This window comes from Melanerpes formicivorus, unplaced genomic scaffold (assembly GCF_026170545.1).
Source record: "Melanerpes formicivorus ecotype bairdi unplaced genomic scaffold, bMelFor1.0.p_v2 SCAF_40, whole genome shotgun sequence".
Taxonomy (NCBI): domain Eukaryota; kingdom Metazoa; phylum Chordata; class Aves; order Piciformes; family Picidae; genus Melanerpes; species Melanerpes formicivorus.
The window spans coordinates 5,807,144-5,823,301 of NW_027142392.1; the positions used below are offsets into that span (position 1 = coordinate 5,807,144).

General features: G+C 40.0%; 1 protein-coding gene across 4 annotated transcripts in view; it reads left to right on the forward strand.

Annotated features, from left to right (window-relative positions):
* ENPP2 (ectonucleotide pyrophosphatase/phosphodiesterase 2) overlaps positions 1 to 16,158 on the forward strand; it is a 70,536-nt gene that overhangs the window by 29,600 nt on the left and 24,778 nt on the right. For all 4 annotated transcript variants that reach the window (XM_068158649.1, XM_068158645.1, XM_068158646.1 and 1 more), the window contains exons 9-11: positions 5,561 to 5,616; positions 7,997 to 8,062; positions 8,705 to 8,777. In XM_068158649.1, the coding sequence (XP_068014750.1) occupies positions 5,561 to 5,616; positions 7,997 to 8,062; positions 8,705 to 8,777 (195 nt within the window). The remainder of the gene's footprint in view (positions 1 to 5,560; positions 5,617 to 7,996; positions 8,063 to 8,704; positions 8,778 to 16,158) is intronic.

The window sequence follows — 16,158 nt, forward strand, 5'->3', positions numbered from 1 at the left end:
GATGCAAGGATGCTTCCCTTCTCAGAAATAAATTACTTTTTAAATTAATATTTTTTTAAGGGCACCTTGCATGAAGCTTCCTTTTCACTATTAGCCTTGTAAAGAAAATGCAGCACTCAATAAGGACCCAGTTTGAGATGCTGAGATAATCCTTTAAAAGGGTCATGACATTCCTGGATAAGTCACAGCATGTCATGAAGCTGTCTTAACAGTTTGCAAACTGCCTGTAGACACTACCCCTCATCACTACACATCTTTACTGGATATTCCTGCTATCATCTAAATTCCATGTTCTCTATGGATCTTTGGGATAAATTGTTGGGGTTTTTTTTCTCTGTTTATTGGAATCTTGTTGATTTTGACTACCTAGTGATTACAGAAAGCACTTATTTTCATTTGCTTGCCTTCTCAGTCTGACATTGGCAGGATAGGTAAGTCTGTAGGAGCCCAGGCTCTGCAGGAAGCTGTCATCTGCCTTTTTGTCATGAATGCATTTTGCAATCACTTTATAGATTGATAGAGGAAGCAGAAGAAGGCATGTCTGTAACTTTTTATAAGTATTTCCTTTGGTCTCTCTCTGGAGCTATGAAAAAGCAACAAGGTTCTTTGAGTGTGTCTCATTAGTTAATAGACTCTGTGTACCAAAATTTTCTGTTTGGGTAAGAAGGCAATGTTTGGTTGTCAAGGCTGTGATATCACAGAATTGTCAGGGTCGGAAGGGACACCAACGATCATCCAGTTCCAACCCTTGTGCCATGGGCAGGGACACCTCACACTAGATCGGGTTGCTCAGAGCCACATACAGCCTGGCCTTAAAAGCTTCCAGGTGTGAGGTTTCCACCACCTCCCTGGGCAACCTGTTCCAGTGTCTCACCACCCTCAGGGTGAAGAACTTCTTCCCAACATACAATCTACCTATTTCTAGTTTTGTTCCATTCCCCCCTAGTTCTATCACTACCTGACACCCTAAAAAGTCCCTCCCCAGCTTTCTTGTAGCCCCCTTCAGATACTGGAAGGCCACGATAAATTTTCCTCAGAGCCTTCTTCTCTCCAGACTGAATAGCCCCAACTATGTAATTTGTGTCTTGTTGGAGGGTAAGGAGTGTGGAAGGGACTACTCCACTTTTTACCTTGTTGGCAGGACAAATTGCAAATGCTGCAGGAATGCAATCTTTCCCACCACCCTGGTATTAATTCACAGAATTTCAGGGGCTGGAAGGGACTTCAAACAATCATCCACTCCAACCACCCTGCCAGAGTAGGATCACCTATGTCAGATTACACAGGAACACATCCAGGCAAGTTTTGAATATCTCCAGAGAGGAGAATTCTGCATTCTTGCACCAGTCTTGTACATATTTCTTTACCTGAGAAATGCTGATTTCCCCTTTCCCACCTTTGCCTCTGCATAGAAGTGGTTTCCCATTCCTCCATTACCAGTGTTGGCTGCAGTGGGTATACATGCTTCCTCTGCTTTTGACACGAATCTCTTTCCCTGGTTGGCGAGTGGGAGCATCTTTGCGCAATTTGGCAGGATCCAACTTCAGAGCTGTGCCGCCTGTTAGCCCTGATCTGAGATGTGCTGCTGCTGGTTCTTCCTTAGTGCAACAAGTACAAAGTAGCCTTTTCAGAGTTATGGGGTCATACTTATTAATGGAAGTTTAAAAGTAGGGAGTTGCCTCACTGTCTGTGTGGATTTTCAAAGAGAGTTCAGCAGCCAAATTGATTAACTCTGTATGTAGTATCTGTGTGCAAATGTCTCTAGCACAAGAACTTAGGGCTTTTATGTTCCATATGGCATTGCCTCCTAACCTCTTAGCCTGTCTATTTTCATCCATAAAGGAGAAGAATAGTAATCATTGAACACATAGGATATAAAAGTGACAGTGATTCAACTTTCAGAGTATGTTTCATATACTTCTGGAAACCCATCTGTGTTATTTCTGGAGACATTTGCCAGTGTACCAGGACCGAATCTTTGGATCCATGATTGAACAGGTCTTTTTTGCATTGGAAAAGTTAGATGCTCTTTAATTGGCATTGTATGAAGACAGTGGTTAATCTTTGATTTTTATCTTTAAAGAGTTATTCCCCTCCTCTCTGCATAAGCAAATCAGTTCAACTGATGGTTGCAATACAATAAAGGCTTGTCCTATATGCAAACCAGGGGTGCACATCTGACATAGTTAAACTACTGACTACAAAATTCTAACATACTAACAGTTAAAAGCTATTTACATATGACAAATAAATTGCATAAGCTCACAAATGGTACTGACCTTGCAATGCCTAACAGCAAGCTTTATGATAAGTGACCTGAATAGATGTGATCAGCCATGGAGCATATATAATGCATTGCATTAACAGGCTGAGTACTGGAACATCTAGAATTAATTTTAAGACTGTGACTCTTAACCTGCAGAGGAAAGGGAACAATAAGCCTTACTCCCTTCTACTACCAGTTGCTTTGTATGGACAAGGTTGAGAGGGCATCAGCTAAGTTTTTTTTTCTAGCCTGCACCAACTCACAGCCTACCCCTGTTAGTCTGCAAGACTGGTCACTTAGGAATATGCAACTAGAAGCAAAGTCCATTTACTTCCATTACTCCTGGTTCAGAAAGGTGTTCACACTGTCTTTACATAGCATTCATGAAGCTCACTCTGTGCTTGACAGGATTAAAAAGTAGCTACCACCTTCTTGCAGGCATGCTGGGTACTTTGGCAATGTATGTAAGGCTTACTTATTAATCTGTCAGGATGACTACTGTTTTACTTGCTTGGCCAGAGAGAGACTGTCTTTTGGCACATGTTTAAAATCATTACCTAAAATAGGTCATGGGTGATTTCAGCAGTGCTAACACTCAGGAGCAGCAGAGGACAGCTTCAGTTGCTGAGGGTGGAACTTGACTGGTCTGATTTAGTCAACCAGGCAGACTGGACTGCTTGGACCTGTGTAAGCCAAAGCGTCAGAAAGTCAAACTGGAGTTAACAGATGGTAAAATGCAAATACTGAATTCCCTGGACTTAGTTTGTTGGTACCTTCCCAATGATATCTGCAGAATATTTAAACTTTGCTGGAACACAAACACGTTCAAAGAAAAATAAATCTACAGTAGCTCTGTAGGAACAATGGTTTTCCAAGTACAGCAAGACCAAAGAGCATGACAGCAGTGGAGCTGACACTCCTCATGCTGAATTTGTATTTGACCTCATTTCTTTGCCATGACAGAGTTCCACTCCAGGTATAAATCCACAAAGAAAAATGTAATTGCTGTAAATGTGGGCCCTTTCTCACCTGGGAAGCCCATGAACCACTAAAGAACATGGAGTAGCTCTTTCTTTAGTTAGATGCAGGGTCCAGGCAGGAGTTCTATACCCTGTGCTGAATTAGATGACACAAATGAGCTTGTGGATGCATCCTTGCATCGCAGTCATACCTCTGCTATGTATGGGCTCGGTGACCTGATTAGTGGATTGACTGTAGGCACACTTCCTCACCAATCCTGTTTACCTGCGTGCTTCTGTCCTGTCCTTTCAGAGCTGATATTCTATGAGCACTTGAAAACAGTATCTCTGTTATTCAACAATTCAAAGCCAAATTCCAACACAAATTCAAGGACTTTTCTTTTTCTTTTCTTTTTTTGGATGAGTTACTTTGCTGCCTCATCATCTTCTCATTGTCATCGTGCAACCCCCAGTGCTAGTGTGAGACTGGGTCAGCAGAGGCTGGAGGGGTTGCTTGGAGGACTCCCTGTTTGGTAGCAGGTTAAGCACAGATTAGTATAAACCAGCTCTGAAATAAGACTCTCAAGGAGAAGCTCCTGAAAGCAGAGTAGGATGGAATGCATGTATGTGGATGTTCTGCTCCTTACTCTTGTATTTATTCAGTAAACCACAATTTCTACAGAGTTACCATGGATATATTCTTCCCTGAAAAAGAGGATGCATTACCAAGAAGTTAGAATATGATGTAAACAACTGATCTCTCATAGCTGTGATTCTAGTTTGACTGGAAGGAGTTCAGTAAGCTTTGGAAGAGCAGAAGATGAGAGAAAGGCAAACATGGATAGTTTTCTCATAAATAATATAACAGTACCTAAATTTAACTGCTGCCTTGGTGTGCAGCAAATGATCTTTCATCAGACTCTGCTAAATTTATTTCAAGTAAGACTGATAGGTGAATAATTCAGGCATAACATTTGAATAATGCCTGCCCAGGCGACAGTTTATAAATGTCTGTTGGAGGGTAGAGGGCCCTTGAGTGTATTGTCAAAAAGCTGATTTAAAGTAAACCAAAGATTTTGCAGTTATTAGGTAAGGGAACTACATTTTGGCTTAACTGCTCTTATAAATTCCAGTATGTGTAAATAATGGGACAAATAATCTAGTTGTATACATAAGGCTGTCCTTTAAGCCATTGCCACTTTTGAAATTGGTTTTGAGATAATTTGGATAGTTCCTTGCAAGAGAAATTTAGTTCTATAGGGCTACAAACTCATATTGTTTGGTTTCCTTGATTGTGGCCCTTTCTGATATTTGGTTATTTTCATTCCCCTGAGTTGTAGGTCTATATAAATATATATATATATACACACACACACACACACATATGTGTATATATATATATAAAAAGGAGAGTGAGTGAAGGGAAAGAGAGAAAAAAGGGTAATGAGGATAACCATGGGTGTGGTATGGTTTTCATTAGAGGAAGATCAAACCAGCCAAGGCTACTCTTGCTCAAACAGAACTAGAGGGGAATGTCATGGATATTTGTAGAGAAACTGGGAAAGGAAGCTCTGATAACCTGTTTTCAAAGCATGAGAAGAATACCCTAGCCCCAGTGAAGCTAGCAGGTATAAACCAAACAAATATAAAAATGCACTCGGGCAGTGTGTGTCTACGTTGTGGAACTTTGTGCTGCAAACTGATTCAGAGGCAGAAAAGAGGTTTGAAGGACTGGGGGGAAAAAAATTGAAACATTCTTAGAGATTGCTTCCACCATTTCCATCAATCACCACTTCAGGTGATCTCAAAAAGTTCTTGTAGAGGAAGGTGTCCCTCCCTGCTCTCGTTGTATCCCTGCTCACTCATCTGTGCCCTTTTTTTTGAGTACTCTGTTCTAACACATCTTGTGTTGAAGGCTGCTAGTGGTAGAATATGGCAAAAGAAAGGCATTTATGCAGACACTGATTAGTGTTCCGCCATGTTCTTTCACACCTGATTATCCTCCGAAAGTTGAACAATAAAAGGCTCAGGCCAGTAGTGGCTGGTTTTTGGAAAATAAATGGAATACTGGAGAAATTCCTGAGCCAGGAATTTTAATACTTTAAAAGAGATTTAGGAGGGGTGAAAGTCTGCAGCAGAGTGACCGGTCCGATTCTGCAGAATTCATTTAGGTTTGTCACTCCACATGTTCGAATTGGGGGATGTAAGCTGAAAGTTGCAACTTTCACTTCTGGGCTCAGAGTGGAAGAATGTGTCTTGAAAACATTTTCTTTTGACTAGAGAGGGTCATTAAAGATCTGAGCACCTTATAATCCTCTTACTTTTTCCTCATTAGATTTGGATTACTGCAGCCAAGCAAGGAGTGAAAGCTGGCACGTTCTTCTGGTCTGTGTAAGTGTCCTGGGTTTGGGTTTGTGGGTTGGTTTTTTTTTGAGATTTGTGATAATAATTCAGAATTGATTTGTTCCAAGTGATTAAGTTGTTTTCCTTACTCTAAGCGTTTGGTAGCCTGGAGACCGCACCTGTAACTCTCCCTTGTTTCTTATGTGCACTGTTTCTGATAAGTTGAGCTGATGCTGGAGTTTGCTGCTCTAAGTTTTATACTCATGCAACATTTTAGCAGTTGTTGGAGATGTGTGACTATGCAAAAAATTGCTTTCTTTCATGTCACAGCGTGTTGTTTTGCCTCCTTAGTATTGCTAGCAATTTTCCTAGTCCTCCAAGAGTCTGTGGAAGGCTCTTCTTGTCCTCTTGTGTTATCTGACATGAACAGCCTAATTGTCTCAACAGTCTGACTGACTCATCCATTTTACAATCCAGGCTGACCTGTCAGTGACACATCCAACTTCCCTTTCCAAAAAGACAGCCTGGACGATCTTTGCTGTTTCTTCTTTTGTTTAATGGTTCCAAGTTATTTTCCCTTATCCTAACTGAGAGATTTTCCTAACTGAGAAAGAATTATTTCTATCATTTCTGAGTTCTGAAGAATTTGTGTGCACCGATCTCTCTTTCGTTTTAGTGTCAGGATTGCAGGAGCAGAGAGCCTGGGCAAACTGTCAAGGCTGAAGTACTAAGGGGGTTTGCCTCTTTTTTTTGTGTGCGTGACTGCACAAGGGATAACCAGCTTTGCTACTCTAAATATCATACAGCATATGGAGGGAATAATAAAATATACCATGTACAATGCTGTTGATAGGCTTAGGCTTAGAAGACATCTGATAAAGCTCCAGTCCAGTGCTCTATAAAACAAAGAAATTAGGATAGGATAGGATAGGGTAGGGTAGGGTAGGGTAGGATAGGATAGAATAAATCAGGTTGGAAGAGACCTTTGAGATCATTGCATCCAACCTATCATCCAACACCACTTAATCAACTAAACCGTGCAACCCTATCCAGCCCCCTCCTAAACACCTCCAATGGTGGTGGCTCCTGATTCCTGAGCTCTACAACTGCATTGTTACCATAAACACCCTGCCCAATGCATGCTTGGGGATATAAAATATGATGGAATGTTGCCAAGGATATGTTATGTGAATTGCAATAGCAAGAGACTGAGACTTTATGTACGAATGAAACCTATATGCCTTAAAGGTGCATTATCTAATTTGGGACAAACTGGTTTGGGGCAGAGTTTTCAGCAAGCTACCTTAGGAAACCAGAAATATTAAAAACTCTTAATTGAAATAATGGATTATTCCTCTCCCTATTGCACAATTAATAAAAACTGAAAATTGGACACTAGCCAAGATTATAATTCTGGTTTATGAGAATGCCTTCTTTGCAAATGTTAACATGAATTCTTATTTTTATAGTTGTTTTACTACCAAAAGTTCCTTACATAGTTGGAGACTAAAGACCCCTGTTGTTCTACAAGGCATTCAAAGCTAGCTTGTTTCAGAATGGCTGTTGGTATCTCTATTTCTCTGTCAGACATTTCTAAAGAGTGCTGAATTCAGTCCAGCATGGTGAATCCAAGATGATTGTATTTGATTCCTGCCTTAGGATTCTGCTGTTGAAATCTGTGGAATCTGAACTAATTATATAACAACTAATTATAAAACAACTAACCTGTAGAGCTTTCCTGAGATGAGATATTTGGGACTTTAACAGCTGTTTATAAGGTTAGTCATTTTCATGGTGTGAACTTGGCCTCAGTAGCCAAGGAAGAAGTCTCAGGACTTCTGAGTCCTGACTTCTGAGACTCAGGATGAGTCTGGTCTGCAGAGTGAAAAGCTGTCAAAGTTGTGCAAGCCACTGTGCTGATAACCTGGTGTTTCAGATGGCTCTGTTTTGTTTTACACCAGCCTAGTCCTCAGCTTGGTTACTATTAAGTCAGCAGGAACTTTGCTGGTATCTTCAAGGCTACCAGGGTAGTAGTTTAAACCTGACATGTGCAATTCAATGGTTTTTACTCACGCCAGCTGTCCAATGGCAGCACTACTGTGTGCAACAAAGGTTCATCTGGATTAAAATTATCAGAATGGATCTTCATTTACTCCTGTTTAGAACAGTTAGATTTACTGCTTTGAGTTCTGACTGCAGTTAGAAACTTTTAATCCTTTCTTTTGGAGTGTGTGGACATGCAGCACAGTGATTCTGTTTGTAAAATGAGAGCTAGTATCAATCAAGCAAGAAGATACAGCATACTAAAAGCAAGTAATACTGTTGTGATTGATTTTAATTATGTTAGAATCAGTTCATAGCCAGGCTTTGTTGATACTGCTTTTCTTCTATGATAAAAAAAGTATATTTTTCTATTTTTTGGTTCCAGTGTCATCCCCCATGAGCGCAGAATATTAACAATACTGCAGTGGCTAACCCTTCCAGACAATGAAAGGTAATTCCCTTATTGCTATCTGCTTGTTTGTTGCACACTCTCACTGGCTTGAGGATTTGCTCAGAGTTTGTGCTTAGGTTTTCTTGTTGGTGTTTTCTCTTTTATTCTCAGCTTTTCACCATCAGCATTCTGATTCTTCTCAATAAATGTATGGTGTGAGTTTGCTTCATCTCAAAAAAATATTTAGTTGTGTGGATTAACTTGGATTGTCCTTATCCCACTGAGTCTAATATGGTTTAACAACCCTACAGGCACTGGAAGTTGCAGAACTGGACCTTGAAGACTGAGAAAATGTTAAGACTTTAATTAGGAGTATGTTGTATTTCCCACATGCTGCTGGCTGCAATGCTCAGGCGAGCTGCTGTTTTGATCTCTCCTGCAAGACTTAGAAAGAGCATGTGTCCTCAGATGGTACCCCATGTGCCTCCCTGCATGTGTTCTTGGATTTAATAAAACTGTAGAACAACTAATTGCTTAATCACATCATGGAAACATATGACTGAGAAACAGCTCCTTTTCCATAAAGCCAACTCTCATTGAAAGGTTGACTTGATTTGGCTTGACCTTACAGGTCTGGGGTTTTTTTTGTTGTTGTCAAAGGCAAGCTGTCCTAAACAAGACCTCTTTCTTTCTTTCTTTCAGGCCGTATGTTTATGCTTTCTACTCTGAGCAACCAGATGCTGCTGGCCACAGATACGGTCCTTTCAACTCAGAGGTTAGTGCAGATTTTCTTCTGCACTCTTCTTCTTCTGTGTCTCAAATACAGTTTGGAATTATTGCCACTGCTCAGGAGTAATATTTTCTAGTAACTTTTTTCACTCATTTGTGCAGCATGCTTCCCCACTGCCAGAGAAAGCAAAGTTACTGTCTAACAGATTTATCATGTGAGAGTCGCTTCTGAGAGAAGGAACTGCCTGTGCCTTTCAGGAGGTTATTTCTCTGTGTGATGTGATAATGCAAATGGAAAGATTTATCTGGCAAGGACTGAAGTATATTTGAGTTCAACAGCATAATTTCACTTCTGTCTGCCAGTTTATCCTTCTTAAAAGTAATAAAAATATAATGCATAAAATACCCCCAAAAAAATGCAGAGAAGAAAAAGCTTTCTCTAGAGCTGACAGCCTGCAGTAGCTGAAGTAATTCCAATCTGTCATGAGCTGTAAAAAGCTGCTGTTTCCATTTTCACATAGGCCCTGCAGGGGTTCTGAAAGCTTGGCCAGTACTGTTCCCACAGGACCCCACTGCTGAGTTTGGAAAAAGTTTTGAAGTACTGTGAGGTATTTTAAGGAAAAATTCTGTGCAAAAAGCCTACTGTGGTTTAACCCCTTCTTTGAGCTTTGGATATCTGACTGGGTCTAAGGAGTACTGCTTCTCTGCCAACACTGTCTAGGTTGCAAGAAATTAAAAGGCTATGCACTTGTCTGGGATTTGTGGGGAGGTAAAGATAATTCTGCACCCGAATATCCTACTACTTCGGGCAGCTGAGATCTAGTACCCCTGATGATCTCTGACATCTGGCAAAGGTCTTCTAGTTTCAGTGCAAATGTATGCCTGCCATCACGAGACTTTCATGCATGGCTTTTAAAGAGTAAACAAATGTATGCAGATCTTCAAAACCTGACGGTGTCTCAGATACCTCCCTTTTGTAGGAACTACAAATCTTCTCAAGCAGCCAGGTAAACATCAGTAGTTTCTTGTGTAGGATACATTTGATACCTGTTCTTTACTGGTGAGGAGAACAAAGAGAAACAGTATTCATTTTTGTTGTATTTTTAATATGTTTGAGTTATTTGGGCTGTTTAACTAAGTTTGAGGTAGTTATGAACTTCTTTGTCAGCAACACTGCATCTGTAGCAGTTTAAGCCACAGTCTCAGAGCAGTGGATAAGAGGAATTATTCCAAACCAGCACTGCAACACCATACTGGATAGGAAGAAATAATCCTTTTTCTGGATAAGCAGTGGTTTAAATCTGCCAACACTCTTGCTAAATTGACAGGCATTGGTATGTCTCCATATTGCCATTTGGCGGAGAACAAGAGAAACCTCTGACTCAGTCAAGCAAGGTGTTGAGAATTAGAGCTCTCTGATTCAAAGATGCTTTACAGTTTCTCTTATGGAATTGTTAAGAGCAATATTGTGTGGGTTGTGACTGACAACTCTAATTCTATTTATCTGTAGACAACCACTTCCTTCTGAACAGAGTTGTGGGGCTCTTTCCATGGACTTAACGGAGAATACGAAGTGATGGCATTTAATTTGTTCCTTGAACTGTGGACTTTAACAAGCTAGTTTAGCATCCAACGTGGTAATCTAGTTTCAGGTTAAATATAACTATGAGAAAAGTGAAGTGTAATTGTATCATTATAGGAAAAGTCATTATCAAAGCAAAAAGGGGGATTCCTATGAATGGTTACCTGAAGATTTGCCTCCAATTGCAAAGCAGTGCTTAGGTTCTTAATAAGTTTGAATCAACAGCTTATGAAAGTTTTACAAATGGATTTATGCCATTTGTGTTAAACACAAGAAGAGTCTGACACTGATTTTTAGCAAATTGAGAACAGACAAGTTAGCAGATGGGGATGTATTGGCTTGCAGTTCAAACAGCAGGCAGAACTTTGTGAATGGAAATTTAAATAAATGGATGCAGCTGTGTGAGTGTGCAGATGCTGAGATTTGCTATGGGCCTGGCTGTAGGAGAGAAAAGCTAAGAATTATTGGGGTTTTGGGGGGGTTGTGACACTGTTCTCAATATAATTTTTAGGACCTATTCAGTTTCCATAAACCAGCTAGGAAGAAAGTGGATTCTCAAAGGGATCCCTTTCAACTGACTCCCTGGTACTGAGAGAATGACCTACCCATGAAATCATTCTTTTCTTGCATACAGCTGGCAGCAGATAGACATTTGGAGTAGTACTGACCATTTAATTTTTCTTCATGCAAAGGCAGATCAGCGAGACAGTAGTGTTCAAAAGCAAACTCTTCACAATTCTGTGTGGTATTTAAGATGGGCTTCTTATGTCTTCTTTCAAAAAGTGAAGAAGCTATTTGAAATGTGAGGAGTTTTCTTGCTGCATTTAGTAGGCTGAAGAACAGTTTTATACCTTGAAAATGTCCAAACCTGATAGATGTCTCTTAGAGAAAACTGAATGTTTACTAGAACTTGTTATACCAAACAATGTTCAAAATGTATTTTAAATGTATGTTCTTAAAGGTCTAATGGCATCCATTACTGATCATTTTCAGTTTCCAGATTTCAAAAGATGGCACTTACAGCCTCACACGACACACACAACAGCTGATGAACAGAGTGTCTTAAAAGCTAGAAATAAAAGGACTTAGATGCATTTAAGCTTTATCGGTGAATTGCCAGTGCTGTCGAAATAGATGGAATGCAGGTTATGGCCACTGAGCACTAGACTTTGCATGTCTTCTAACATTGTGGATTTCAGTGTAAACGAGTTGCTATCTAGGTTTTGGGGTTTCCTTTTTGGGTTTTGTTTGTTCATTTCACTTTAGGTTTCAGGTTTTAACGTGAGACATGAGTGAATTCCTCAGGAAGCATTCCAGTGATGCCATTACCTTTCCAGGAGTAGCTCTGTGACTTTATCAAATATATGCTTGCTCTTGATTTTACTTCTGCATCTTTTATTTTTGTTTTCCCCTGCTCTGTGCTTCTGCAGTTGAACTCCGGTAGGTTGGTCCATCTGGGTCAAGAAGCAGAGCTTTGGCTGGCTAGTTCCCCTTGTGATGTTACAGTTCCCTTCTGTAAGTGGGGAGGGATTCGTTTCCCTCCTCCATAACTCTATTCTGACTCTTCTTAAGCAAGACTAAGATTTGGCTGGTTAATAAGAACTTGGCTTTCATTTTTGTTTTTTCTTTTTTATCTCCTAGCTAACTTTAAAAAAAAAACACCAAAACCATAAACAAATTCTAGAAATGTACTACAATAAGAGCTGTAAAACACATCGAAACCTGGCACTGCTAAGCCATTCCTGCTGCTCCTCTAACATGCTGTCTTGAGACGGCCATTTTCAGTATTCAGACCTTGGGTCTCCTGCGCTCGTGTGTTTCTGGCATTGTAGAGCTTTGTCTGAGCTGATTCAGAGACAGTAAAATGAGAATCCTTCCTTTTCCTGCTGCTCCTCTCATCAGGACTGCACAAAGCTTGAAGCATTTTAAAAACAGAAAACTTTGGTGCTGCTTTATTAAAATGCCTTTCTGGAGAGAGACGAATGAGACTGGACTAGAATCTCCTTTCCAGCTGCTTGCCTTGGAAGCAATGAAACAGCATGGCAGATGGTAACATCCCCTTCCTTCCCTTCCCTGTTTACATAGCTCTGTAACTGAACCAGCTGTGAGAAGCTGCCTGAGTACATAGAGGTTAAATAACACCATAAATCTCCAACTCTCCTCAAGCCCATTCAGCATGTTCCCTTATACACAACATATCATGTGCTGCCCAGTAGGCATCATCTCTCAGCACTTCACATGCAATCCTGAGCGGCGCCAAGAGCCTATGACTTGTGTTAGAGTCAGTGAGGGTGGTACAGCTTAAAATTATGAGCAAGCTGATTAATGGAATAGTAGTTTTTTTCCAGTTATATCACACATTCCCCACCCCCCCTTCTACCCTGCATATTTGTGCATTTATGAACAATAACATTACTCAATAAGATGCTGCAGTGAAAGTGCTAGGACAGCAAATTCTCAAATTGCCCATAAAGCTGGCAGTAAGGCAGGTAGCAGGCTAGCCCTGCATAGCTGATGTGAGATGTGAAGAGTAGAAGCTCCGTGCTGAGTCACACTTTCATAGTTTTGCCCTGCAGACCTGCAGTCCCCTGCTGATGATTTCAGTGGGGTGTATGGCCTGGCACACCATGGTAGCACCTGCTAATGCTACTGATGATGGGTACCTGGTGTCACTGATTCTGCCAAGCATTAGGTGTGGGAAACCTTGCAAGAAAGCCATTTGGACTGAGCAGGCTCTAGTACTCAAACTGTCAACTGAGTGAAAAGTTGTGATTCTACCATCAATCTACCCCAGATACTCATTAAATTGTATGCAATTAAGGGTACTTAAATTGAAATTAAGGTTACTTACATTTTGATAATATTAATGGATTACTATTTGATCAACAAACCTCCCCATATAATTATATATTTTGAAAACCAGAAGCCCAGGATAGTTTCTGAAGCACCAATTTAATTTGCTTTTATACTGTTTGCTCTCATAGCTGCTGTTCTGCTTTCAGTACAATTTGGTGGATTCATCCTTAAAGTAGCCAAATTCTAAATTGTCCAAAAGCTTAAATTTTTGAAAAGGCCACAGCTTTATGCTTCAGGATTATCTGGCACAAGTAGCATTACTATCTTATGTGAGTTGAGACAGGCTTTTTTTCTGAGTCCAGACATCTCTCCCTGCCAGTACAGGAGAGTAGTTATGGCTCCTCTCTTACCACGCCTAAGACACCTAAGAGAAAGCTTCCTCCTAAGAGGAGACAGGAAAGACCAGTTGCAGCTCCAATGAAAAGAAGAGGAAAAGTACATAGAGTGGATCAATATTCTGCGGAGGCTCGTCGGAAGAAAGTAAGTTTACATATGTTCCAAAATGTTATGATGGCAGTGCCGCCTTGTAGGCGCTGCTCCAGCTTTACTTTTCTCAACTTGGGAGTTTGCTCCATGCTTCAGGTTGGGATTTTGCAGACAAAACTTCTGTAAATGTACTGAAGGACCCAAAGGAAAGCAGCCAAACCAGACCAAGTCTTTTGGGAGCTATGTTTTTCTTGTTTCAGACTCTGCTTGTGTTAGGGAAGGTCATCTTTATAATGAATCTCTTTATATTTTTAAATCCGGCCATCAGCTAAAAGCAATGTCAGGTAAATCCCTGGTGGTGCTGGCTTGTCTGAGCTATTACAAGTTCTGCAATATGCTGTAGCTTCTTTTACACCCCAGCCAGGTGATTGTTTGCAATTCTACGTCGATGGTTTTGTAAAAGTCCTGAAAATGTGGCTGATAAAATCTGAAAGGAAAATAGCTTCTTAAAAAAGAAAATAAATGAAAACTGTGTTTTTTTAGCCAATTTCTGACATTGGAAGGGAGGGGATTCTTTTTTACCTGATTTCTGAATATTTTATTTGCACTAGGAATGATGCATAAGTCTGTTTTCACAAGGATAAGGACAAATGTGAATTGCTTTCTTAGGAAAAGGGACAAATAGAGGAAAGTGGTCTTCCTTAGTGTGCTGCCTTTTCCTGCTGGCACTAGCACACACACTGGGAAAGGTTATCGACCACTTCAGTATTATTTTCATTCCAAACATTTAACTCAATAACTCTTCAAATAATCAACTGAAATGTTTCTCCTATAAGCTTTGAACAAAAGCCTTGGCACTTCACTCTATCCAAAAAGGGACTCTACATAACTTGTCTCAATAGCTTTTTTCCTGGGGGTGGTTTTGGACTTGTGTGATTCAAGTTCAAATGGCTCTTTTGAGACCAATTATTTAAGTGTAAAGTTGTGGTAGACAGAGACACTCAAATGATCAGGTATAAGAAAAGAGGAATTTTCCAGGGAATTTTTAGCATAGATTTGCCAGAGAGGAGAACTGATAACTACTGTGGATGGCATTGCTATTACTCATTTGTCAATCTAAATTATACCCTTCTGGCCTATAGTAGATAGTTTATAACATTCTGACTGATGTGACCATATGTGACTCGGTTTTTTTTCTCCTTTTCCTTTCTTTCTGTGGTGAAAAAGTACCTCACTCTTACTCCTAAAGAACTCTTCCTGATAAGTCAGCTGTGAAAATTTATCAGTTTTATTTCACACACACAAAATCCTACTGTTTTTAGTTCCCATCATATCTACAAGTTAATCTTTTGGTGTTGAGAGCAGTGGAATATAGTACAGGCTGGATACTACCATTTTTGTCTTAAAAGGATAAAGTGAAATTCTTTCTTCCTTCTAATCAAACTCATTCTAAAGGAAACTGAAGAGATAATCCAGTTGTGGTCTCTGTGTCTGAGATCATGGGATGTGATACAGAATCCCAGAATATATTTGGAAAAGACCTTCAAGATCATCCAGTCCGACCTTTGACCCAGCACTGACGGGTCAAAACCAAACCACGTCCATGAGTTCCAGGTCCACACACCATAGTACCAACTCTTTATTGTTACACTGTCTTAGAGATCCATATACCCTGAAATACAAAATGTTTCCATTCAGCCTTCAAAGTCTTGATACCAACATTAGGTCAAGAAAAGTATACGCAGGAGTGTTAAGGTTTTTACCAATAAGTCTTTGGAAGTTGCATTTGGGAAAGAACACGAACTGTAAGAGCAGCATGTCCACACAAAAAAACGCTCACTTGAATATTCCACCTACAGCCAGCCTTAGACTGCAAGAGCTTGAGCATTATGTAGAATAATAAGAGACAGCTGAATTTTAAACCTGAAGAGAGACAGGACAAAATGAGATGAAGAAATAGTCATGAGGGCCTTTCTAAGAGCTGCTTTGAGCACAGTCAAGTAGTGAAAACTGCAAAGCTGAAGGGATTTATGTTTTTTGTGTGTGTTGGTTTTCTGTGTGGGATTTGTACACTTCTAAACGCAGGATTTTTCATTTATATTGACCTCCTTGCAGGTTCTTACATGTCTCTGCAAGTTTACTGAGTGAATTGATGAAGAGGGTAGCTAAACCTAATTGCCATCACTCAGGAATCCTTGATATCTCTGGGAATACTCTGGACTTTTTGTCTTTTTTTTTCTTTTTTCTTTTTATTTTATTTTATAAGAAGTGTTAAGTCTGCTGACAGAAGTAAACACTAATGGGGAATCCATCTGGATTTCCAGCTTCCTTGAATAAGCTTTGGATTCAGAGCAAAAGTTGTACTTCCTTATGTGATGGATTTCATACATAGAGAGTTTCGTAAAAATGGAATTCCCATTTGTCAAAGAAATTCTTTGAGAGCAGAGGAATGCTGAAACCATCCCCCCCCCCCTAAATTCCAAAGGTTTCAAAGATTTAATTAAAATGTCTGCTTATGCTTTCCTGAATTAAAATACTTCAAATTTTCACTGCTCACCTGAGC